This window comes from Leptonychotes weddellii, chromosome 6 (assembly GCF_054177405.1).
Source record: "Leptonychotes weddellii isolate Sample4059 chromosome 6, ASM5417740v2, whole genome shotgun sequence".
NCBI lineage: Eukaryota > Metazoa > Chordata > Mammalia > Carnivora > Phocidae > Leptonychotes > Leptonychotes weddellii.
In genome coordinates this window covers 31909391-31931775 of record NC_138374.1, presented here as the reverse complement: position 1 = coordinate 31931775, position 22385 = coordinate 31909391, and the positions used below count along the sequence as shown (strand labels likewise).

The 22385-nt window shown below is 36.7% G+C and overlaps 1 protein-coding gene across 5 annotated transcripts in view; it reads left to right on the top strand.

The window, feature by feature from the left end:
- TNKS2 (tankyrase 2) overlaps positions 1 to 22385 on the top strand; it is a 66957-nt gene that overhangs the window by 26942 nt on the left and 17630 nt on the right. For 4 of the 5 annotated variants that reach the window (XM_081823840.1, XM_081823842.1, XM_081823845.1 and 1 more), the window contains exons 8-19: positions 650 to 836; positions 1894 to 2015; positions 4810 to 4901; positions 4993 to 5071; positions 7908 to 8079; positions 11186 to 11265; positions 13957 to 14102; positions 14975 to 15140; positions 16088 to 16307; positions 18935 to 19044; positions 19751 to 19939; positions 21617 to 21869. In XM_081823840.1, coding sequence (XP_081679966.1) covers positions 650 to 836; positions 1894 to 2015; positions 4810 to 4901; positions 4993 to 5071; positions 7908 to 8079; positions 11186 to 11265; positions 13957 to 14102; positions 14975 to 15140; positions 16088 to 16307; positions 18935 to 19044; positions 19751 to 19939; positions 21617 to 21869 — 1816 coding nt within the window. The remainder of the gene's footprint in view (positions 1 to 649; positions 837 to 1893; positions 2016 to 4809; positions 4902 to 4992; positions 5072 to 7907; positions 8080 to 11185; positions 11266 to 13956; positions 14103 to 14974; positions 15141 to 16087; positions 16308 to 18934; positions 19045 to 19750; positions 19940 to 21616; positions 21870 to 22385) is intronic. The other variant, XM_081823843.1, reaches the window with a different exon arrangement.

The window sequence follows — 22385 nt, the reverse complement described above, 5'->3', positions numbered from 1 at the left end:
CACCCAGCCACCCCATCCCTCCCACCCCCCACCACTCCAGCAACCCTTAGTTTGTTTCCCGAGATTAAGAATTCCTCGTATCAGTGAGATCATATGATACATGTCTTTCTCTGATTGACTTATTTCGCTCAGCATAACACCCTCCAGTTCCATGCATGTCGTTGCAAATGGCAAGATTTCATTCCTTTTGATGGCTGCATAATATTCCGTGTGTGTGTGTGTGTATGTGTATATATACACCCACATCTTCTTTATCCATTCATCTGTCGATGGACATCTTGGCTCTTTCCATAGTTTGGCTATTGTGGACATTGCTGCTATAAACATCGGGATGCACGTACCCCTTTGGATCCCTACATTTGTATCTTTGGGGTAAATACCCAGTGGTGAAATTTAAAGCTTCATTCTTAACTGTTTTTAACAATAAAAGAGTTAAGTAAGGGTCCTTGTGCATACGCCTAGCAACCGGCTACTTGGTTTTCCGTGGGGAAAAAATGTATTTCTGAAATAATAGGTTTAAAAAATGAATTTTGAGGGTATAACCTGTTTAAGCTTGCATGATGTTAAATTACACAGTACTAATAATTATAAATTCTCTTAAAAAATTGAACACTAAATATATGCTTTACCCTCCCCCCCAATCCCTCAGCATGGTGCCTGTGTAAATGCAATGGACTTGTGGCAATTCACTCCTCTTCATGAGGCAGCTTCAAAGAACAGGGTTGAAGTATGTTCTCTTCTCCTAAGTTATGGTGCAGATCCAACACTGCTGAATTGTCATAATAAAAGTGCTATAGACTTGGCTCCCACACCGCAGTTAAAAGAAAGATTATCATGTGAGTATAATATGATGAATGTTCAACTAGGATATTAAGATGCCAACAAACTAAAAATTTGTTCTTTCTCATTTGTTTTTAGAAATTTTTAAATAATGGAAAATTTTCCTTACCATGGGTATCTATTGTTCATACTAGCGTATTTAGTCATCTGGAGATTTCTACTCATTCTACTCTTAAGATGCTATGAAAAGAAAATATATTTGTATTTGTTTTTTCAAGTCAAGTTAAATGAGATGGTAATGCTTTTGAAAAGAATGAATTTGGGTTTTGTTCCTATCTTTGGTGTGAGTTTCTTATTAATCTGCCATGTCATTTGTAGGATTACTGTCTTGTAAACATGGTCCCCAGATCCTAACCATCTAATATTCTTTGGTATCTGGCAGTTGTGTGGTTTTCTGTCTGTAACTGAAGTAAACATAGTGAGAAACAGCCACCTAGTTCAGATATAGTATTGCTATACATAAATAGGAAACTTGTATTAAATTTGTATTATTCTGGAACAGTAAAGGATAATGGGTGGTTTCATAAACCTGATGAATAAAAGAGGAATCTTGAGAAAATACTCTTTGATTTGTTCATCAGTAGGTGGCTCTTGGAAATACTCAATTTTCTGGTCACCAGTTCTCTGATGTTTGAGCAAAAAAATCATCTGCTACCGCCATGATGTTAGTGTACGAACCATGATCACTCTTTGTTTTATTTCTTTACTGAAAAAAGTTCTCTGCTTTGGAAAATTCTTAGAACTCTCAGGTCTGGTAATATATTGCAGTACTCCAGATTCCTACAGACCAAAATAGACCCTGAGTTGGCCATGGGCTATTTTATCCGTGTATACATTTAGGGATGAATTATGTCATAACTGAGGGAAACTGGTATAGTACTGTCTCTGTTTTGGGGGGTTATATTTGGAGAATATCTTTACAGCTCCTGTCTGACTATTTTGGTAGATAATTTTGAAAATAATTTCAAGAAAAATACTAAGTATCTTTTACTAAGTAAGTCCCATCAATTTGATAATTCTCATGCAGATTTACATGTTTTTCTCTTCATCTAGATGAGTTTAAAGGCCACTCACTGCTGCAGGCTGCCCGGGAAGCTGATGTAACACGAATTAAAAAACATCTCTCTCTGGAAATGGTGAATTTTAAGCATCCTCAAACACATGAAACAGCATTGGTAATGTTTCAGATTAAAGTTTTTAAGATGCAATAACCAAAAAATGTTGAACTGATCATAACATCCTACTTCTTTTGATGATACAGAGTAACATAACGTCCTACTTCTAGTAAAAGAATTGTTTTTAAAAATCTGTGTTTTTTAAAAATTAATGCCTGAACATAAAGAAAAAATGTCAAACAGTACAGAAAAATAGACAGCCTCACCCCAAAAGGCAATACTCTTATTCATTTGAGTATTCTTCCAGAAAAAAACTTTATTCATATACTGGCGTATGTATGTAGCTTTTTTATTATTGTAATAGTACATATCGTTTCCTTTTCTTATTATAAAAATTATAAGTGCTTGTGATTGAGAATTTTAAACCCACTGAAAGTAATGAAAAAGAAAATAATTGTCATCCATAGAAAAACCACTTGGTTTTCCTTCCAGTATTATAATTTTTTTCAAAATTAGATATGAAGTCAGTATATATCCCCTCTATACCATGTAAGTAAAGTGTCTGTGTGAATAGAGGCTACTTCCCTGGTAGAGGTAATAACACTTCTGTGGAGCTGTAACAGAGTAGATGAAAATCGGACAACCTATGGAAAAGCAGTCAGAAGAGAATGAGAGCTAGTAGAGATAAAGTCGGTGGAAGATAGGAAGGCAATGGTGTAATCAGAGACTACCTTAGAAATACCAATTTTTTTGGAAGATTTTTATTTATTTATGAGAGAGAGAGGGCACGTGAGCATGGGGAGGGGCAGAGGGGAGGAAGAGGCAGGCTCCCCACTGAGCAGGGGGCCCAATGCAGGGCTCGATCCAGGGCTCAATCCCAGGACCTCGAGATTGTGACCTGAGCCAAAGGCAACACTTAACCGATTGAGCCACCCACACGCCCCAAATAACAATTTAGAAGGAAGAAAATCAGTCCTGCTGTATGAATTGCAGAATGTGGTTTGGGTGAAGGAAGAGGACCCTAAATAGACCGATGTGTTGCAGGGCAAATTTAACTCATATTCTTACCTAATATTTTGTAGGTAATTAATTTTCTTGGTTATTGATTAATTTTCTTCCTTATACCATGATGTACACTATGTGAAGGTTATGTAGAAACCTATCTATAAAACATATTAAGCCTTTTTGCTAACTTAAGTTGTAAAAAAAATCCAAGTAAAAAAATAACAAAGCTGCAGGGGCGCCTGGGTGGCTCAGTTGGTTAAGCGACTGCCTTCGGCTCAGGTCATGATCCCAGGGTCCTGGGATCGAGTCCCACATCGGGCTCCCTGCTCTTCGGGAAGCCTGCTTCTCCCTCTCCCACTCCCCCTGCTTGTGTTCCCTCTCTCGCTGTGTCTCTCTCTGTCAAATAAATAAATAAATAAATAAATCTTTAAAAAAAAAAAAATAACAAAGCTGCAGATTAATAAGAAATGCTAGTGCAAATTTAAAATCATAACATTATCAAGATGGTGCAGAGAAATTTAGAAAAACTGATAGGAAAATTTTCTGGTCTGAAAAGCTAATGCTACCTATTATCTCCCCCTAAATATTCTGCTATTGAGCAACTTATTTTTGTTATTAACCTTAAAACATACTAGGAGTTAAGTATTGATGGACAGTTGTGGTGCAGGGGCAGTGTCTTCCAGGTTTCCAGAGATTATAGGCACTGGCTCAGGATGGGACAGAGGAGTAGATGTGCTGTTTTGAAATGGACATGATCAAGAATACTTGGAAATAAACCATTTCCATTCTGTGTGCTGTCCTGATAGATGTGCTGGGATGTTTACTCATAACATACCAAAGTAACTATGTTTACCAGTTAGAAATGGTTTTATTGAGGGCAAAGGAATGATTTTGGTAACAGCAACCAGAACAAAGAATGAATCTGAAGCAAAGTCATGAAGATCAGATAAGCTTTATAATTAACAACAGGTTAAAATAAGAGAATAAATTTCATATGTAGTGTATATTCAGATGTATAGAACAACTTAGCAGTTATCCAGAACTTTTATTCCATGAATTCTCAAGCTTCAATTTAACTTCATATTTTTACATTGATCTAGTCATTCATGCATCCAGACATTTATTGAACGCCTGTTGTAAATGAATATCATTTCAGAATTGGGGATGCAAAGATTTGGGACATGACCATGAGATACATTCTAGGTTTATAACTAGCAAATCCCTACCACCCGTCTCCTTTCCTCTTTGATATATCATAAATATAGATGCTACAGACTCCAGTTTAGTGTATCATCTGCTCCCATTGATTTTGACAAACAGGTAGTCCAAGCTCCTTATTCTGTTTGAGCAACTAATTGAGAAAGATGTAAATACTAATCTTGTCACCTGTTTGATCTGTGCTGTTACCAGGCAGCATCCAGAGCTGATGAGTGTCTTTTATTACTTGATGTAAAGAAACTCCAACCTTTGGAGTGTTTCATTAATTAAACTTTTAAAAATAACATAGACACCGTGCTATGTGGGAATAGCTTTAAAAGGAGTGTTGGTGACATTAATTTAAATTTCCATCACATCAGTAGTGGCTTTTTCAAAGATATAGGGCAACTGTAAAACTTGATCAGAATATTTAGTAACACATCTGATAAATAGGATTTGCAGCCCTGGCCAGAATTTGGTAATTGTTGTACATTCTATCCAATAGAAAGCCTTTGAGTAGCAAAGTCAGGTCAAAAATAAAACAAAGAAGTTAAATAACTTCTTAGTTGTTCTTGATTGGAAACACAAATGTTCTTAAGTAAAAATTAGTTCTGTATAGTCCTTGATTAATGCTGCAATTTAAATTGTCTAGCATTGTGCTGCCGCATCTCCGTACCCCAAAAGAAAGCAAATATGTGAACTGTTGCTAAGAAAAGGAGCAAACATCAATGAAAAAACGAAAGAGTAAGTCTACTTTTAGTAATTAAAAATTACTGACACTTTTTTTTTTTTTTTTGAAAATACATTGATTCTCGGCTGACTTTTTCTTTTTAAGATTCTTGACTCCTCTCCACGTGGCATCTGAGAAAGCTCATAATGACGTTGTCGAAGTAGTGGTGAAGCATGAAGCAAAGGTAGACTTCCTTTTTGGTAATCTTTGGTAAACCACTGAGTTATTTTCTGTTGAGCAGATGAAACTCCTGGCTTCCTAAACTGTTTACTCTCTCATAAGTATTACTTTTTTCCTCTTAATCTGTACCTAAAAGTAGTCTAGCAGATACTTTCCTTTATCTGATTTTTTCCTAGAAAGCCTAAGGATTTACTCAAAAATACATGCTTCCTATATATCCTTCCTTCTCCATTCCTTTTACTCACACCCCACTGGTCTAGTTATCCTTAAGGTCTTTTTTTTTTTTTTTCTTAAAGATTTTATTTATTTATTTGACAGAGAGAGACACAGCGAGAGAGGGAACACAAGCAGGGGGAGTGGGAGAGGGAGAAGCAGACTCCCTGCGGGGCAGGGAGCCCGGTGCGGGGCTCGATCCCAGGACCCTGGGATCATGACCTGAGCCGAAGGCAGACGCTTAACGACTGAGCCACCCAGGCGCCCCTTTTTAAGGTCTTTTTCTAATAGAATACTCTTCAGAACATCCTCAGCTAGAGACACACTGATTATGACCAATCATCTCCAGTCTTCTCTCACTCGTCTCTTCTGTTCCTTGGCTACCATGATAACTCTTGTTGTTTACACTAGCCACAGTCTTTCTTACTCTGTTATTTCTGTGACTAAACCAAAGGACTTGGAACAGAAAGAAATAAATTATTTAAATAATTTGACTGAAAACAGTTCCCCTTTTTGTGAAGTCAGTGTTCTTTAATTGGCATTTGTATACAAAGCATTTTATTCTTGGAATAATTATGTTTTCATCAGGCTATAAATCATCATTTCTTACCCAGGAACTTTAAAAAACACTACTGAGTAAAAGATACACTTGGCATCCCAGATTGGAAGAGATGACAGTCACCTAATTCAACAGTTTTCACAGTTTTTAGCCACGGATCCTTGCCTTTTCCAAACAAAATCTTTAGTAGAAATTCATTATGTAACAAAGAGTGGTGCTGCTCTGAATGAAGGGAAAAGAAAGGAGTAGAGACGCTTAGCCCTTGGGTGACCTCAAGGCTCTTCCCTAAATGTGCTTTGCAAAATAGTTTTCTGATCTGTCCTTTCTTGGGTTCCCACTCAAGGAACCACTTAGAATTCTTTCTACAACTTCTTGTTTGTGTTTCCTTTCAGTGTCCTAATTTCTCTTTGATTTGGGGGAGTTCTTGATAATGTATAATCTCAATCTTTCCTATTGTAAATTATTGAATAAAATAAAGTTTATTCTGCTTGACTGCTTGGCATATCTCGTCTGTCTGTTCTATAACTTCTCATTGATTGCTTTTTTCATACATGTGGTACATTACTAGAATATCTGGATACATACTAAATGTGAGTTGTGAAACTCAATGAAACAGTCATGACTAGTGGGACCAACCATCCAGGAACTGAGGGATTTCCAGAAACACAGGACTGTCAGTACTAAAACCAGGGAAGTCCCAGGCAAACCAGAACAAGTTCGTCACCCTGATCTTAACACAAAGTGGTACCCAACTAAAGTTTTCAAGTGGATGTATTTCACATTTCAGTGAGTTTTGGTATGTGAATAAGTAGATTAATTGTCCTGAGCAGATTAATTGTCCTGAGCATTTTAAATCAATTTTCAAGTTCCATAAGCATGGAGACTAGCAATTTATAATCCAGTTTTTTTGGTTTCATTGAGAAAGTCTTACTATATTCCTGTTCAAATATTCTCCAATTCCATGGATATGAATTGGACTATGTGTCAGATCACACTAGTGGCCACAGGGTTGATTACTGAGGAACTTAATTTCTCACTTGTGTTTTAAAAAATTAGTTACCTGGTGGGGAAGGGTGCAAGTACAGATGAGATGGGGGAGTTAATGTTTTACTATATTGTCTTATTACATATCCATCACTTTCTCCCTTTATCCATATATGTATATATACATATTAAACATTTCAAAGTAATTTGCAAATTGCTATGCACTTCTCCCTAAATATTTCCATGTATTCATCATCTAGAGGTCAGTATTTATTTACAGGTTTTTGGGGGGTGCAAAACTTACATGCAGTGAAATGCACAAATCTTCCATGAACATTTGCTGAATTTTGACTAACGTATACACCTGTGTTACCAAAACTCATCAAGGTACAGAACGTTATTTCATGGCTGAGGCAGGGCCCCATCCAAGGCAATCTCCACCCCTAGATGCAACAACCGTTTCATTTATTTCCTAGGTAGATTAGATTTGCCTGTTCTAGGCCTTCATGTCTATGGAATTGTACAATTCATACTCTTCTCCAAGGCTTTCTCCTCTGTATATTTTGGAGATTCATCCATGTACCGATCCTTTGTTCCTTTTATTGCTTAAAATAGACCATAATGTATTTATCTATACAGATTATATTTGTAAAAAAGGTAGAAAAGCCAATAGGAATAAATATTTTAATGCTAAGTTAGTCTCTGGCTTTGTTACTGTTGTCTATCTTGGAGTTAGTCTCCACATTTCTGGACCTCAGAGGTCCATAAAAACATATGGATTAAACTTCGTTAGGCAATGTCTACCTCTAAGTGCAGTAAATATACTAATACTTTTTAATGGCAAACACAACTGTTATTCAACATTTCCTGTTTTTAACCCAAAAAAGTCTTTTCTGATATCAGCCTTCATGAACTGGTGAATTTATGCTCTAAATTTGAGCAAAAACATTTGTTTTGGCCCTGGGTAATAGGCTTCATGAGAGAATAATTGGGATTTTTAAATTAGTAACAAGCGTTAAACACATGATTGGATGATTTTAAATTTTGAGTTATACCTAATTTTAGCACTTTCTGCATTGTTAAGGTTAATGCTCTGGATAATCTTGGTCAGACTTCTCTGCATAGAGCTGCACACTGTGGTCATCTGCAAACCTGCCGCCTACTCCTGAGCTATGGGTGTGATCCGAACATCATATCCCTTCAGGGCTTTACTGCCTTACAGATGGGAAATGAAAACGTGCAGCAACTTCTTCAAGGTATTAAATGCTTTCATGAAATGAACTTTTTTTTTTTTTTTAAAGATTTTATTTATTTGACAGAGAGACACAGTGAGAGAGGGAACACAAGCAGGGGAAGTGGGAGAGGGAGAAGCAGGCTTCCCGCGGGGCAGGGAGCCCGATGCGGGGCTCGATCCCAGGACCCTAGGATCATGACCTGAGCCGAAGGCAGACGCTTAACGACTGAGCCACCCAGGCGCCCTCATGAAATCAACTTTTTAAAATTAACCTTTAAATTTTTTCACATGGGGCGCCTGGCTGGCTCATTCAGAAGAGCATGCAACTCTTGATTTCAGGGTCGTGAGTTTGAGCCCCACTTTGGGTGTAGAGATTACTTAAATAAATAAAACTTAAAAGTAAAAATAAAGTTTTTCACATACTATGTAGAAGTTGGTAATAAAAAGAAAATGTAGAATATTTGTTAATTCATCATACTCAAGTGTTCCAAATGTCATTAAGTCTTACTATGATTTTGTTCCAGAAGCATTATCTGCTCAAATTCTCTAATAGCTGGCTCTTAAGTTTTTATCTAGAAAGTATTTAAGATTTAAGTAATAGTTGCTATTTTTTTTAAAGACAGGAAAACATAAAAAAAGTAGGTGTCTCCTGGGGAGGGTATGTGCTCTGGTAAGCGCCGTGAATTGTGCAAGACTGTTGACTCTCAGATCTGTACCTCTGAAACAAATAATGCAATATATGTTAAGAAAAAAAAGAAGAAGAAGAAGGTAGCAGGAGGGGAAGAATGAAGCGGGGGAAATCGGAGGGGTAGACGAACCATGAGAGACGATGGACTCTGAAAAACAAACTGAGGGTTCTAGAGGGGAGGGGGGTGGGAGGATGGCTTAGCCTGGTGGTGGGTATTGAGGAGGGCACATTCTGCATGGAGCACTGGGTGTTATGCACAAACAATGAATCATGGAACACTACATCTAAAACTAATGATGTAATGTATGGGGATTAACATAAGAATAAAAAAAAAATAAAAAAGTAGGTGTCTCTCAGTTGAGCATCCATAATGATAAATAATACTCTAAAGACTGGCCCTGCCTCTTCACTGTTTTTTTAGGTCTTTTATATATAAGGCATATAGAATTTTTGTACAAGGTAACCAACTATTTGACTTACTAAAACATATTTAACTATTGAATCCTTGTATATTCATTATATTTTTAAATATTTAGATCAAATATATCTATACATTTTACATAGGTTATACATTTCACCCTAGAAATCTGGTCCAATAAATTTTAAAGTGACTTTGATGTCTGAAAGCTCAGATGAGAAGAAATACAACAGATCAAGCCTCTTGTATCTTTAACATTTTCGATGATCTTTATGCCTGTGATCTGGAAACCACCTTTTGAGAAAAACACTGAATAGATGAAGGCAGGTTGACAAAACAACCTGGAAACTGCCAAAATTGAACTAACTATGAGACTCTTTCAGAATTCCCTTTAGTTCCTCATATAACACACATTTGTTTCAGTGTCAGTTTGGGGGTTATAACACCAGTCCTATTCACTTGCCTCGTGATGGACATTTACAGTCTTACTAGTTTTGTGCTAAGTGTGATTTCTTACCTTTCCAGCTAGTTTCTTTTTTTTTTTTAAGATTTTATTTATTTAACAGAGCACAAGCAAGGGGAGCAGCAGAGGAAGAGGGAAAAGCAGGCACCCCACTGAGCAGGGAGCCTGATGCAGGACTTGATCCCAGGACCCTGGGATCATGACCTGAGCTGAAGGCAGACGCTTAACCAACTGAACTACCCAGGTGCCCCTCCAGCTAGTTTCTAGTAAATTGTCAAGGTAGAGTTTCCAGGTCAAAGGATAACATGTAGTTGTTAAATCATCTTCTAGAACAGTTGTTAAGTACCATATTATATTCCTACTAACAGCATATGACAGGACTTGTTTGTCAGCACTGGGTATTATGATTCTTAACCTTTTCGTTTGGTGGACGTGTGTGTATGAACTTAAGAAGTAATAGATGCTTTTTTTTAATACAAAGTATAGAAATATTGTCAGTGTAGTTCCCCCATTTCCTCTTTGCCCACTAATGGATAAAAAAGAAAAACCCAGGATCTCTCATTTTAATTTGCATTTTTAAGATATATGTTGCAATATTTTTTCCATTTTTTATTTGCCTTATAACTTTGTTTAATGTTATGTTATTGCCTGACATATTTTTCCAAATCATCATTGGTTCTGCCTTTAGTGTAAGATGCTTTTCTACTCCCAAGTATAAAAATACTCACTTATATTTTCTTTTAATATTTTTAAGGTTTAATTTTTTTATCTTAAGGTCTCTAATCCATTGGAGTTTATTTTGTTATAAGATACAAAGGTACATGTTTTCTTCCTTTCCTGTGAGATTTTAAATCAGCTATAAAACAGAATTTCAGATCTGAAAATGACTTTAGTTACCTTCTAGTCCATCTCTTCTTTTTTTAGAACTGAAAAAATCTGAGGCTCCTTGCCCCAGTTTAGATAGCTACTTAAGGGCAGAACCATGGTTAGGTCTCTGGCCATTGGTCTCCTAACTTAAAGTTTTTCCACCATCCAGTGGCCTTGGTTATAGAACATGCCATCTTTCATCTGTTTTATATTCCATTACATTGTTTAAGTCACATTTATTATTCATATTTACACACGTTTTGCTTATTTATATGTATATACATGAAATGTTTCCCCCAAAAAACTTTTTTTGTCTCACAAAAAAAATTTTTTTTTTTTAAGATTTTATTTATTTGACAGAGACACAGCGAGAGAGGGAACACAAGCAGGGGGAGTGGGAGAGGGAGAAGCAGGCTTCCCGCGGAGCAGGGAGCCCAATGTGGGGCTCGATCCCAGGACCCTGGGATCATGACCTGAGCCGAAGGCAATCGCTTAACGACTGAGCCACACAGGCGCCCCTTGTCTCACAAAAATTCTTAACAAAGTCTTCCTGGTGTTCCTCTGCTACCATGGAGATTTATTATATAATCTGCCAAACTATAAAAGAACTTTACTTTGAGATAAGCTGCCTCTCTTAAAGCTTGGTCCTGCCTTTTCCATGGGAGTTAATCACTCTTTCCTTCTCTTTTCAGAGGGTATCCCGTTAGGTAATTCAGAGGCAGACAGACAATTGCTGGAAGCTGCAAAGGCTGGTGATGTAGAAACTGTAAAAGTAAGATATGATCTTATGTTTTTGCTAACTTTGGGTTTTTATTTTCCATATTTAATGAATCTGTACTGTTGTAATGAAGAGCCTAGTTATATGTGCCTTGTTTTAAAAGATAAATAATGATAACCTAGTTCTCTGAAAGTAAGAATCATTGTTCAATGAAAGAAACTTTTTAGTTTCACATGCATCTCAGTAAATACCTCACAATCACAAATTTAAATAAAGTGCATGTTTATGGAAATAAATTTCATTTAAAGAGCCTATTCATTTGTCCCTTTAAAAGAAAAAGATACCAAATTATTGTCCATTGTTCACATACGACACAACAGGAAAGGGACAAAGAACTAAACAGTGTGTCACTGTGTCGATGTATTTCTTCTGGTTTCATTTCTTTGCCCTCTCTACCACTGTGTTGCCACTGCCTCCTAATAATCTTCAGGTCATAGAGCCAGCTTCAGCTCTTATATGGCCCATCTCCTGTGTTGTCCTCTGTAGAATAACCCTTCCTCAGATTTTCCTTTACTTTTTATCATAGAGTCATATATAATGTCTTAATAAAACATATTTGTTACCTACAGAAGTTGTATATCCCAGTAAATAACTCAGAAGCCTAACATTCTGAAAGAGCAAGACTACGTTTCCATTCAACTAATATGGATTAAAATTAACTCAACATGTTTTATGAATGAAATAATTCTTCAGTAATGCGATGGAGTTTGGGGGTTTTTTCCAATTTATTCTAATGTTATTTTAATTCCCAAAGCTAACAGGGAGATAAAAGCTTTGTTATATTCGCCCATCCCTCCCCCAATTGCCCCTAGACTTTTTCAGAAACAGTGCTGGTCCCATTTGAGGGAACAATGACATATAATAAGTTTTATGAAAATCTAAATTTATTGATTTGTGACAGAAGTAGCTACATGAAGCAATTTCACTATATTTCTATTTGTTGTCCTCAATCCTGAACAGATCCACCACACAAAGTCAATTTTATATTTTCTGAGAATGAAATATGTTGGGCCCATCTGAACTTGAGCTCTGAGGAAACTTACTCACTGTCCTTTTAAGTAAAGAGATTTCGGGAAGTTGATTTAAAAGTCCATGGTATCTTTTCCTACTGCTTTATCTGTGTAGATAGTACAATCATCTCCAAGTAACTTAAGATTTTTTTTTTTAAATAATTTCATTTTTCAAAGAAAAAACACCATTATAATGGAATCTTACTGTTTGACATGTTTTATATTTACATTCTCATTCCCTTAAGTGGGGGGTTAATAAGATATTAGGAGGATTTGGTTTCTATTACTAAATACTGCTGACTTGTGGAAAAACAAGTCACTTGAGTTAAAAGTAGTGAGCTGATTTTTTTTTTTCCTGGAAAATTGATTTAAAAATTAAAGGCAGGGGCGCCTGGGTGGCTCAGTCGTTAAGCGTCTGCCTTCAGCTCACATCATGATCCCAGGGTCCTGGAATTGAGTCCCACATTGGGCTCCCTGCTCGGCGGGAAGCCTGCTTCTCCCTCTCCCACTCCCCCTGCTTGTGTTCCCTCTCTCGCTGTCTCTCTCTCTGTCAGATAAATAAATAAAATCTTTTTAAAGAAAAAAAAAGAAAAGAAAACTTGTTTCAGAGTACACAAAACTAAACTGAGAAGTAGGGAGTAAAGTGGCTGGTAAAAACTACCCAACGTAGCAGCACTTGGCACATGTATTAAAAATACTCATTCCTAGAGCCCAACTTCAAAGCCATGAAATACTGTTTCAAATGGGACCCTGAATCTATATCTTAGCCTCTTCTTTGGGAAGCATAAAAAAGCTTTATCAGTCTGGTAATTAAACCCCTTGAGGTGAAACCCACAGATAGCTACCTCCATTGAGTTATTAGGCTTAGGTTATCCCTAAGGGATAGGGTAGAATAGTAAAAAGTAAGACTTTTTACTAATACTGATAGTCTTTAAACTTTTTTTGAGCACCACGATTTATTATTTATGTTGCTTTTCTTCCCCAAACATTTGTACTTTTCATACAAGCATGAATAAAAGTGTTATTCTTAAAGCTTTTCTCAGCCAGGCTTCCTCATCGAAACCAAAGAACACAAAAAAGTACTTGAGTATTTTCTTAATTTTCCCAAGGATCGTAAGTGTAGTTCCTTGACTATAAGCATCACCTAGGAACTTGTTAAATTCTCAAAAAAAAAAGAAGAAAAAGAAATGCAAGTTCTTAGGCCCCACCCCAGACACACTAAATTAGAAAATCTGGAGGCAGGACCCAGTGCACATGAAAATTTAAGAACTGCTGGTGTAGAGCAGAACTTTTTAAACTTTAATGTGCTTACAGATCATCTAGGGATCTTGTTAAAATGCAGATTCTGACTCAGTAGATGAGGGCAGAGATTCTGCATTCTTAACAAACCCCAGGATCCAGCGTACCTCTACTTATATTTGTCACAAAATGGAAGTTAGGATTGCTGATAATTGGTACTTTAGATTACATTTATGTTACTATTTGTAGTAGTGGTAATGATAAAATTTACCCACCAGCTTTAGCAAAAGATGATACAGGCGTAGATAAGAGGACCACAGGGATTCCCAATAAATGACAAGGTGAAATAAGTAGTTTCTGAGAATACTGATTTAATGAGATAAGAAATTAAATCAAAATATGTAGTGTTATGTGTATACTGTGTTTCATCCTGCAGAAACTGTGTACTGTTCAGAGTGTCAACTGCAGAGACATTGAAGGGCGTCAATCAACGCCACTCCATTTTGCAGCTGGCTATAATAGGGTGTCTGTGGTGGAGTATCTGCTGCAACACGGAGCTGACGTGCATGCTAAAGATAAAGGGCAAGTACCAACAATTGCCATGGCCTCTTTTCCTTTATCTGACCTTTTTAGGAAAATCTGGAAAAACATTTTTTTAATAATTTTATGATAATTGGTAGCTCTTTTGTTTTCAGGGAAGTCTGTTACCTAATACTGGCTTAAATGTAGCTTCTTAATTTCAGTTAAGATTTTATGATGATTAGCATATATATATGTAAAGACTTATTTGCATAATGCCTTATAATCTTATAATGACTAAGGAGATTAATGTGATTGATTTTTAATATAGTAAATTTTTTAGTTTGCATTGAGGATACTTGAATTCTTCCAATTTGTCTTAAAATTATTATTTTTTTTTTAAATATACAATTCTTGGGATGCCTGGGTGGCTTAGTCGGTTAAGGATCTGACTCTTGGTTTCAGCTCAGGTCATGATCTTGGGGTCAGGGAATCAAGCCCCACTTGGAGTCTGCTTGAGATTTTCTCTCTCCCTCCCTGCCCCCCATGTGTGCGCTCTCTAAATAAATAAATAAATAAATAAAATCTTTAAAATACACATACACACCTCAATTCTAGATCGAGTCTATAGGTGTTTTACGTTCTCTACAATTTAAAATATTTTTAGGGCAACCCTCTCACATCCCCTCCCTCTTCCGGAGCTTTGTACTAACACTTTACTATTGCTCCCACCAAAAAGAAAAAAATATATATTTTTAAAATTTCCTTCCCACACCCTCCAAAAATAATTCCATTTCTGCTTTCAATAAATTTAGGTTCTATAAAATATAAGCAGTGTGATCCCTTATGCAGTTCAAGAAATTTATCAACTATATGCAGTTATCTAAATTAAACATATCTTTGTGTTGCATCGCTTATGTAGTCTTTCATTTCAGAGGCCTTGTACCTTTGCACAATGCATGTTCATATGGACATTATGAAGTTGCAGAACTTCTTGTTAAGCATGGAGCAGTAGTTAATGTAGCTGATTTATGGAAATTTACACCTTTACATGAAGCTGCAGCAAAAGGAAAATACGAAATTTGCAAACTCCTGCTCCAGGTATATTTAAGTACTTACTGTGGACCTGGTTTATTACATAGATGTTTATATTTCTAATAACTTTCAATATAAACTTAAACTGGTAAAGGGGTATGAAGCAAAGCTATTTAATTCTCTACCTAGATTTCAGAATAAATGTCATGAACACTGTATTTTAACCTACGAGGATGTTTACCACACACAGGTTTATTATTGTATAAAGTCAGCTATCATCAAGTAACAGTTCTCTGATTGTTATCCTAATTTTTCCTATATAGTACTTTAACCTCAAAATATTTGATGGATTATGTAATTTATAAGCCAGATTTATTTGGCACTAATAAAATTGATAGTACTGGTTTAATACAGGTACCCATGTAGATATTTTACAGTAAAAGCAAAAGTTAGGGCACTTGGCTGGCTTGGTAAGTAGCTCATGTAACTCTTGATCTTGGGGTTGTGAGTTCAAGCCGCGTTTTGTGTGTAGCGCTTACTTAATAAATACATTAAATTAAAAATATATATACTTTATTTCAGGGTTTGTGGAAACTAAAAATAACATACATGAAAATAAGTTATTAATGAAATTCTGCCTTATTTTGAATGTAATTTAAAATTTTTACTAAATTACGTTATAGGGGCTCCTGGCTAGCTCAGTCAGTAGAGCATGCGACTCTTGATCTCACGGTCATGACTGAGTTCAAGCCCCACACTGGGAATGGAGCCTACTTGAAGAAACAATAATAATAAGTTGAATTATAAAAGCCCAATAATATTTAACTGTCTCTGTATTCTTTTTATTATAATTTTCTGTGTACTAAATTAAATATAAGAAACGTTAACCTTTAAGGTAGAGTCTGTCAGTATAAAATAGTTTTTTTTGCTATAGTTCCACTGACTATTTTCTCATAGATAGACTAAGGGCAAACTTAAGTCAGTTCCTCCTTATCTGTTTTTCACATGCCCAGCATGGTGCAGACCCTACAAAGAAAAACAGGGATGGAAATACCCCTTTGGATCTTGTTAAAGATGGAGATACAGATATCCAAGATCTACTTCGGGGAGATGCAGCTTTGTTAGATGCTGCCAAGAAGGGTTGTTTAGCCAGAGTAAAGAAGTTGTCTTCTCCTGATAATGTAAATTGCCGTGATACCCAAGGCCGACATTCAACCCCATTACATTTAGCGGGTAAGTGAATGAAGTTTCACAGATTTAAGCTGGTGACATGTAAGGTTCATTTTACCAGAGTAAAATATTTCCTGAAAGTAAACTGAAAAGATGCAGCTCAAATATCTCCTAATGCCACCATAAACCTGAGTGAGTTTGTGCAGGCCAAGTGTGTTTCGCGTTCACTTTAGTACTGGTGTGGTTACCTGCAGTAAGAGCAATGGAAGGAGACTCTGCCGGTCAGTATAGTGCTTTGGAATCTCTATTCCAGTCACCATAGTTTTAAGTCCTCTTTGGTGGGTGAGTTTTGGCTATAAAAACTTGAAAAATCAGCCTGCTTGAACAGCCTTTCTCATGGGAAGCTAAAGCTTTCCATTCTTTTGAGGACAGCTGTTAAGCACAAGCAGAAAAAAAATCTTAAGGCTTTCAGAAGTTACATAAACCTAACATTAATTCATGAGGCCTGCCATAACAAGGTACCACAGATTGGGTGACTTAACAGAAGTTTCTTTTCTCACAGTTGTGGAGATAAGGCATTGGCAGCATTGGTTTCTCCTGATGCCTCTCTCCTCCGCCTGCAGATGGCCACCTTCTCACTGTGTCGTCAGTTGGCCTTTTGTCTGTTGTGTGCACTTGCCTGGTGTCTCTCACTACATGTCCTGATCTTTTATAAGGACACCAGTCAGATGGGATTAGGGCCTTCCCTAACAGCCTCATTTTAACTTTTATTACCTCTTTAAAGACCTTACCTTCTAATACAGTCACATGCTAAGGTACTGATGGTTAGAGCCAATACAAGAATTTGGGAGACAGTTGAGTGCATAACATTTTTGTAAGTTTCACTCATGAAATTGACACAGTCCACCTTTGTTTCTAGTGCAGGTGCACAATATTTCGGTTGAGCTTTAGCTGCATTGAAAATGCTAAGGAATGGGCCATTAAAATCACTGAGCTTACAGCTAATACTTAAGTGGTGTTACATTGTAGGCATAATTTGACTCAGACAAGTTTATCTAAATACATATAGTTTAAAAAGAAAAAAGTAAATAGAGAAAAAAGTAATGCAGATGATTCTGCCACTTTGTGTAATATGGGAGATGGAAGTCTACCCTTCTCTTTTTTTTTCCTCTGTTTATTTTAGTCTCATAGTGTGAATAACTGAGTGTGTTCCTAGTATTTAAAAGATAATTTTGGTTATATGTGATTTTTACCTTTAAATTTTCACCCTCTGTAAGTTAGGACCCCACTGTCCAAGGAAAAGAATTATTCTATCTATATGTCTTTTAGAGAATTTTGGAAGTGATAAGCACAAATGCTAACATGGTGAGAAAAGGCTTTTATACTTCCACTTGCAATCAGAAGTTTCTCGTCCATGCAAGACAGGATGTGACCTGTGTATATCTGAATTATGCTGTGTATATTTATTTAGATTAGCTTTTCTATATCTTTATGGTAGCTTATCTAGAACATTTAATAATTACTATTTAAACCCATGTTGTTGGGCACCTGGGTGGCTCTGTTGGTTAAGCATCTGTCTTCAGCCCAGGTCATGATCCCAGGGTCCTGGGATTGAGCACCATGTCAGACTCCCTGCTCAGCCTGCTGAGCCTGTGGAGCCTGCTTCTCCCTCTCCTCTGCTCTTCCCCTCTGCTCGCTCTCTCTCCTCGCTCTCTTTCTCTCTCTTTCAAATAAATAAAAATCTTTTGAAAAAAATAAAAATAAATCCATGCTGTCTCTGTGAGTGGTAAATAGGTTGTATATACAAAACATTTCTGCCCACTTGTGCAGTATTATACCTTGAGACTTGGAAAGACTTTGGATTCATTGTAATACTTAGCTTATGGTAGTTCTGTGGTTTTGTTTTTCCCTCCTTGATCTTATTAAATTTTTTGGCTTTAAATCCTTCAGCAAAAGAATAAAAACTACAAGAAAGTAAATGTGAAAAATATTTTGAACTGTTCTAAAGTTTCAGGTGATAGCTGGTTTTATTTTGGTGAAGTTAAGTTCCAGATTTGCTCTCGATCTGTGATACTAAGCTAGCTGACAATTCCCAGGATGACAGCTAAGAGGTTATGGTATATTTATAAAATGCTAAGTTTTATTTCATGGCTTTAGCAACACTAGATTTTGCTGCCAGACTTGCAGAGATGTATATCCCAAAGATCTCTCTCTACAAAATGTCTCTATGTCCTTCTGGGAAAATAGGGTCCTGAGCCCCATGCTGGTGTGCTATCTCCTACTCTGCTGGCCTCTTGTGTTCCTAACTTGGCTTTTATATGCTTGAATGCCTCTTACTTGTAGCCCTTGAGACCATGTACCTGAATTTAGGAAGTTGCATATAACAACCATAAAGGCAAAGACTTTGGTAGAAGATTTTAAAAGGAAAGATATAAGCAAATCCATCATATAACTTTTGAGAGTCTCTGAAATGAATGAGTGTCATCACTGAAAGCTTCCAACTTGAGACCAGTGGGCAGTTTTTTCCATAAGATAAATTTTTAATAGACTCCAATGGGGAATATCAGATTTCTATAAAATCTATTTTTTAAAGAATGTTTGTGCTTTTTATACAGATATATACAGATACATAGATGTAATTAATTTTTATATTAACAAGTGAAAGTAATTTTACTTCTTTTCTAAATTAGCTGGTTATAATAATTTAGAAGTTGCAGAGTATTTGTTGCAACATGGAGCTGATGTGAATGCCCAGGACAAAGGAGGACTTATTCCTTTACATAATGCGGCATCTTATGGGGTAAGTTCTTTCATATTACCTTTAAAAATCTCTGAAATTTTCTAAGTGAAAATCAGTATTGCAGTTCAAAGGGCATTTAGTTTGACTTTCTCATTTTATAGAGGAGTAAATATGAGGACTAAAGAGATTAAATAATGTCCAAGTCTCAATTCTGAATCTGTTGTAAGTGAGCTGTGTGACATGCAGGACATCTGTCATTCATTGTATTACCTTTCTTAGCACCTCTTATTTTCAGTGGGATGTTGATGGTTTTGTTTATTTGTTGGTGCCAGGAAACCCACTAGGACTCCTAGGAATCTGTAGAGATTCAGATGCATTGTTCCTGAGTTTATAATAGCCCTAAATGTTATAATCAGTATTGACCATCTTCAATAGTATAGTTGGAATAAGTGAGAAAGGTTGCTGGTTTATAAATTGATGTTCAGCAGTTATAACACTTGAATAAATGAGAAATTGTTTAAGTTGTATTCATTTATTTAGTTCCCATCCTGTGTAGAATTCTTAAATATTTTCTAATTTCTCAAGTTATTAAAACATCTGTAATTTTTAATCAACTACCCATAAATTATGATGTTGGGGAGAAACACAATTTTTCATTTCCAGAGTAGGTTTGAAAATATGGAAAAATAGGTATATAGCTAGTTTCTTTTTAGGAACTAAAATGTGATAATATTTCAGAGTGTAACAGGAGTATTTTCTTTTACAGCATGTAGATGTTGCAGCTTTACTAATAAAGTATAATGCATGTGTCAATGCCACGGACAAATGGGCTTTCACACCTTTGCATGAAGCAGCCCAAAAGGGACGAACACAGCTTTGTGCTTTATTGTTGGCCCATGGAGCGGACCCTACTCTTAAAAATCAGGAAGGACAAACACCTTTAGATTTAGTTTCAGTAAGTGATGGACTCTTTGAAAAATCTCAGTGCTTTTCTGACTTTTTAAAGTTCACTTGGTGTATATAAAATGTCTTTGTGGTGAATGTGGCAAAATCTATTTTTTAGCCCAGTTTAAACATAGGACTTCTTTGGTATTAAAATATAATATGTAAATAATAGGATTATCAGTCAGTTATTGTATCCTGAATGCTTTTGGAAATAGGAAAAAGAAGTACATGGTATATAGCTGCTTACATTATAGTTGGGAAACAAAACAGGCGCAGGCCCTCAGTGAAGGCTGTTAACAGTGCATACTGTGCAGAGTCATACAGGACATACGGGTCTTGATGAACTTGCCTAGCCAGGGACATTGCCCTCAAGGTACAGCCACAGAGCCTGCTTCTAGTAGGGATTCCCTTCCCTCCCCACCGCCTCTTCCCAGAGTTCCTGTTGCTTACCTCACCAGTAGTGTTCATGAAACAAGCTTGTTCCTCCAGTTTTCTATGAAGTTTTTGGGTTTTTTTCCTTCTTCTCCAAGGGAACTCGTGTAGGCATCTCCATTGTAGCCTTTACCTCTGCTTTGGCTGCTGGGACACTGGTGCCTCTCTGGCCTCGACCACTGGGGAAATTGACCAGCGTGGTGGAGGGAAAGGGAGAAATTCTTGTTGCGATGGGATGGAAGGGAAGTCTTTTCTGCAGATTGCTTTCTACTGAGAGAGAGTCCACTGTTAAAAGTTACACTGAGAAGCTGATTGAGTTCAGCTGCATTGGGGGTTAAATAGATTTTTCTCAGCAGGCTGACAACCCAACCGTATCTGCAATATTTCTTCAGGGAAATGTCTTTCTTGTTCCAAACTACCTGGGAAGTGCACTTTTCTAATTCATTCCACCCATTTGTTAGTCGACCAGACATAAGTGATGTGAAACAAAGTGCTCTAGAGGACAGGTATGGGCTTTAGAGTCCAACAGACCTGCCGTAGAATTCCAGCTCTACCACTTGGAGTTGTACAGTCTTTCACCTTGCCTAATCTCGAAGCGTCTGTCACATCATCTATAAATGGGGGTTAAATATGTCTGGTTAAGGGGCACCTGGCTGGCTCAGAAGAGCATGCTACTCTTGATCTTGGGCTTGTGAGTTTGGGCTCCACGTGGGGTATAGAGATTACTTAAAAATAAAATATTTAGGGGCGCCTGGGTGGCTCAGTCGTTAAATGTCTGCCTTTGGCTCAGGTCGTGATCCTTGGGTCCTGGGATCGAGCCCCGCATCAGGCTCCCTGCTCAGCAGGAAGTCGGCTTCTCCCTCTGCCCCTCCCCCAACTTGTGCTATCTCACTCTCTCTCTCAAATAAATAAAATCTTTAAAATAAATAAAATAAAATTGATACTACTATAACTCATTTCAGTGTTTTTCAGAAAATCATAGTATCAAAGTTAGATTTTTTTTTATGCTTTGCCACATTTAACAGGTGTTTTTTATTTTCTGTGTCTTAAAACATGTTCTGAATTGTTTTATATTTAATAACAGTTTGATGATATCACTTGTTCTACTTTTTAAAATAATTGTTTTTATATAATATGCAATTCTAGTGCAAATCTGCTGAGTCTTTGTCATATTTTTAAATGCATTCTCTTGGGTGTAGGAGAATTTTAAAACTTGCTTATCACAGATTTAATCTCTCTCTTACACACACACTAGGCAGATGACGTTAGCGCTCTCCTCACGGCAGCCATGCCCCCTTCTGCTCTGCCTTCGTGTTATAAACCTCAAGTGCTCAATGGCGTGAGAAGCCCAGGAGCTACCGGAGATGCTCTGTCTTCAGGTCCATCCAGCCCATCAAGTCTTTCTGCAGCCAGCAGTCTTGACAACTTATCTGGGAGTTTTTCTGAACTGTCTTCGGTAGTTAGTTCAAGTGGAACAGAGGGTTCCTCTAGTTTGGAGAAAAAGGAGGGTGAGACATTCTGCAAAAATAACTTTCTGTCTTGTAGCCACATATTTGTCATTTAGAATGCTAACAAGTCATTTTTTAACCTTAAATACAACTGTTAGTATCAGATTAATTAGCATAGCCTTCAAGTTTTAGTCTTTTATTGTTTTCTTCATGTTAGTAGAATTCCTAATGAAACTTTCTCCTTCTGCGTTGAGACTTCATGAGTCTTATGCCGCTCACCTACTACTTAGATGTAAATATGCTTTTTGAAAGGTTTAGAAGTCTTGTGGTTGAGTAGGTCTGCCTTTATTTACCTCTTCCAGTGCATTATTACAGTTATGAAATACCTTTATTCCATGTCAAAATACCCAATTGTGAAGATCGTTTTAAGAGAAGGAAAAAGACACACATACTTACAGTCTATAAAACTGTTCTCTTTACTTTTTACCTGTCAAAATTTATCTCACCTTATGCAGCATTGTGGAACTTATTTGTATAAACTCTTTTGTGAAGTAGCTTACATTCTCAAAGATAAGG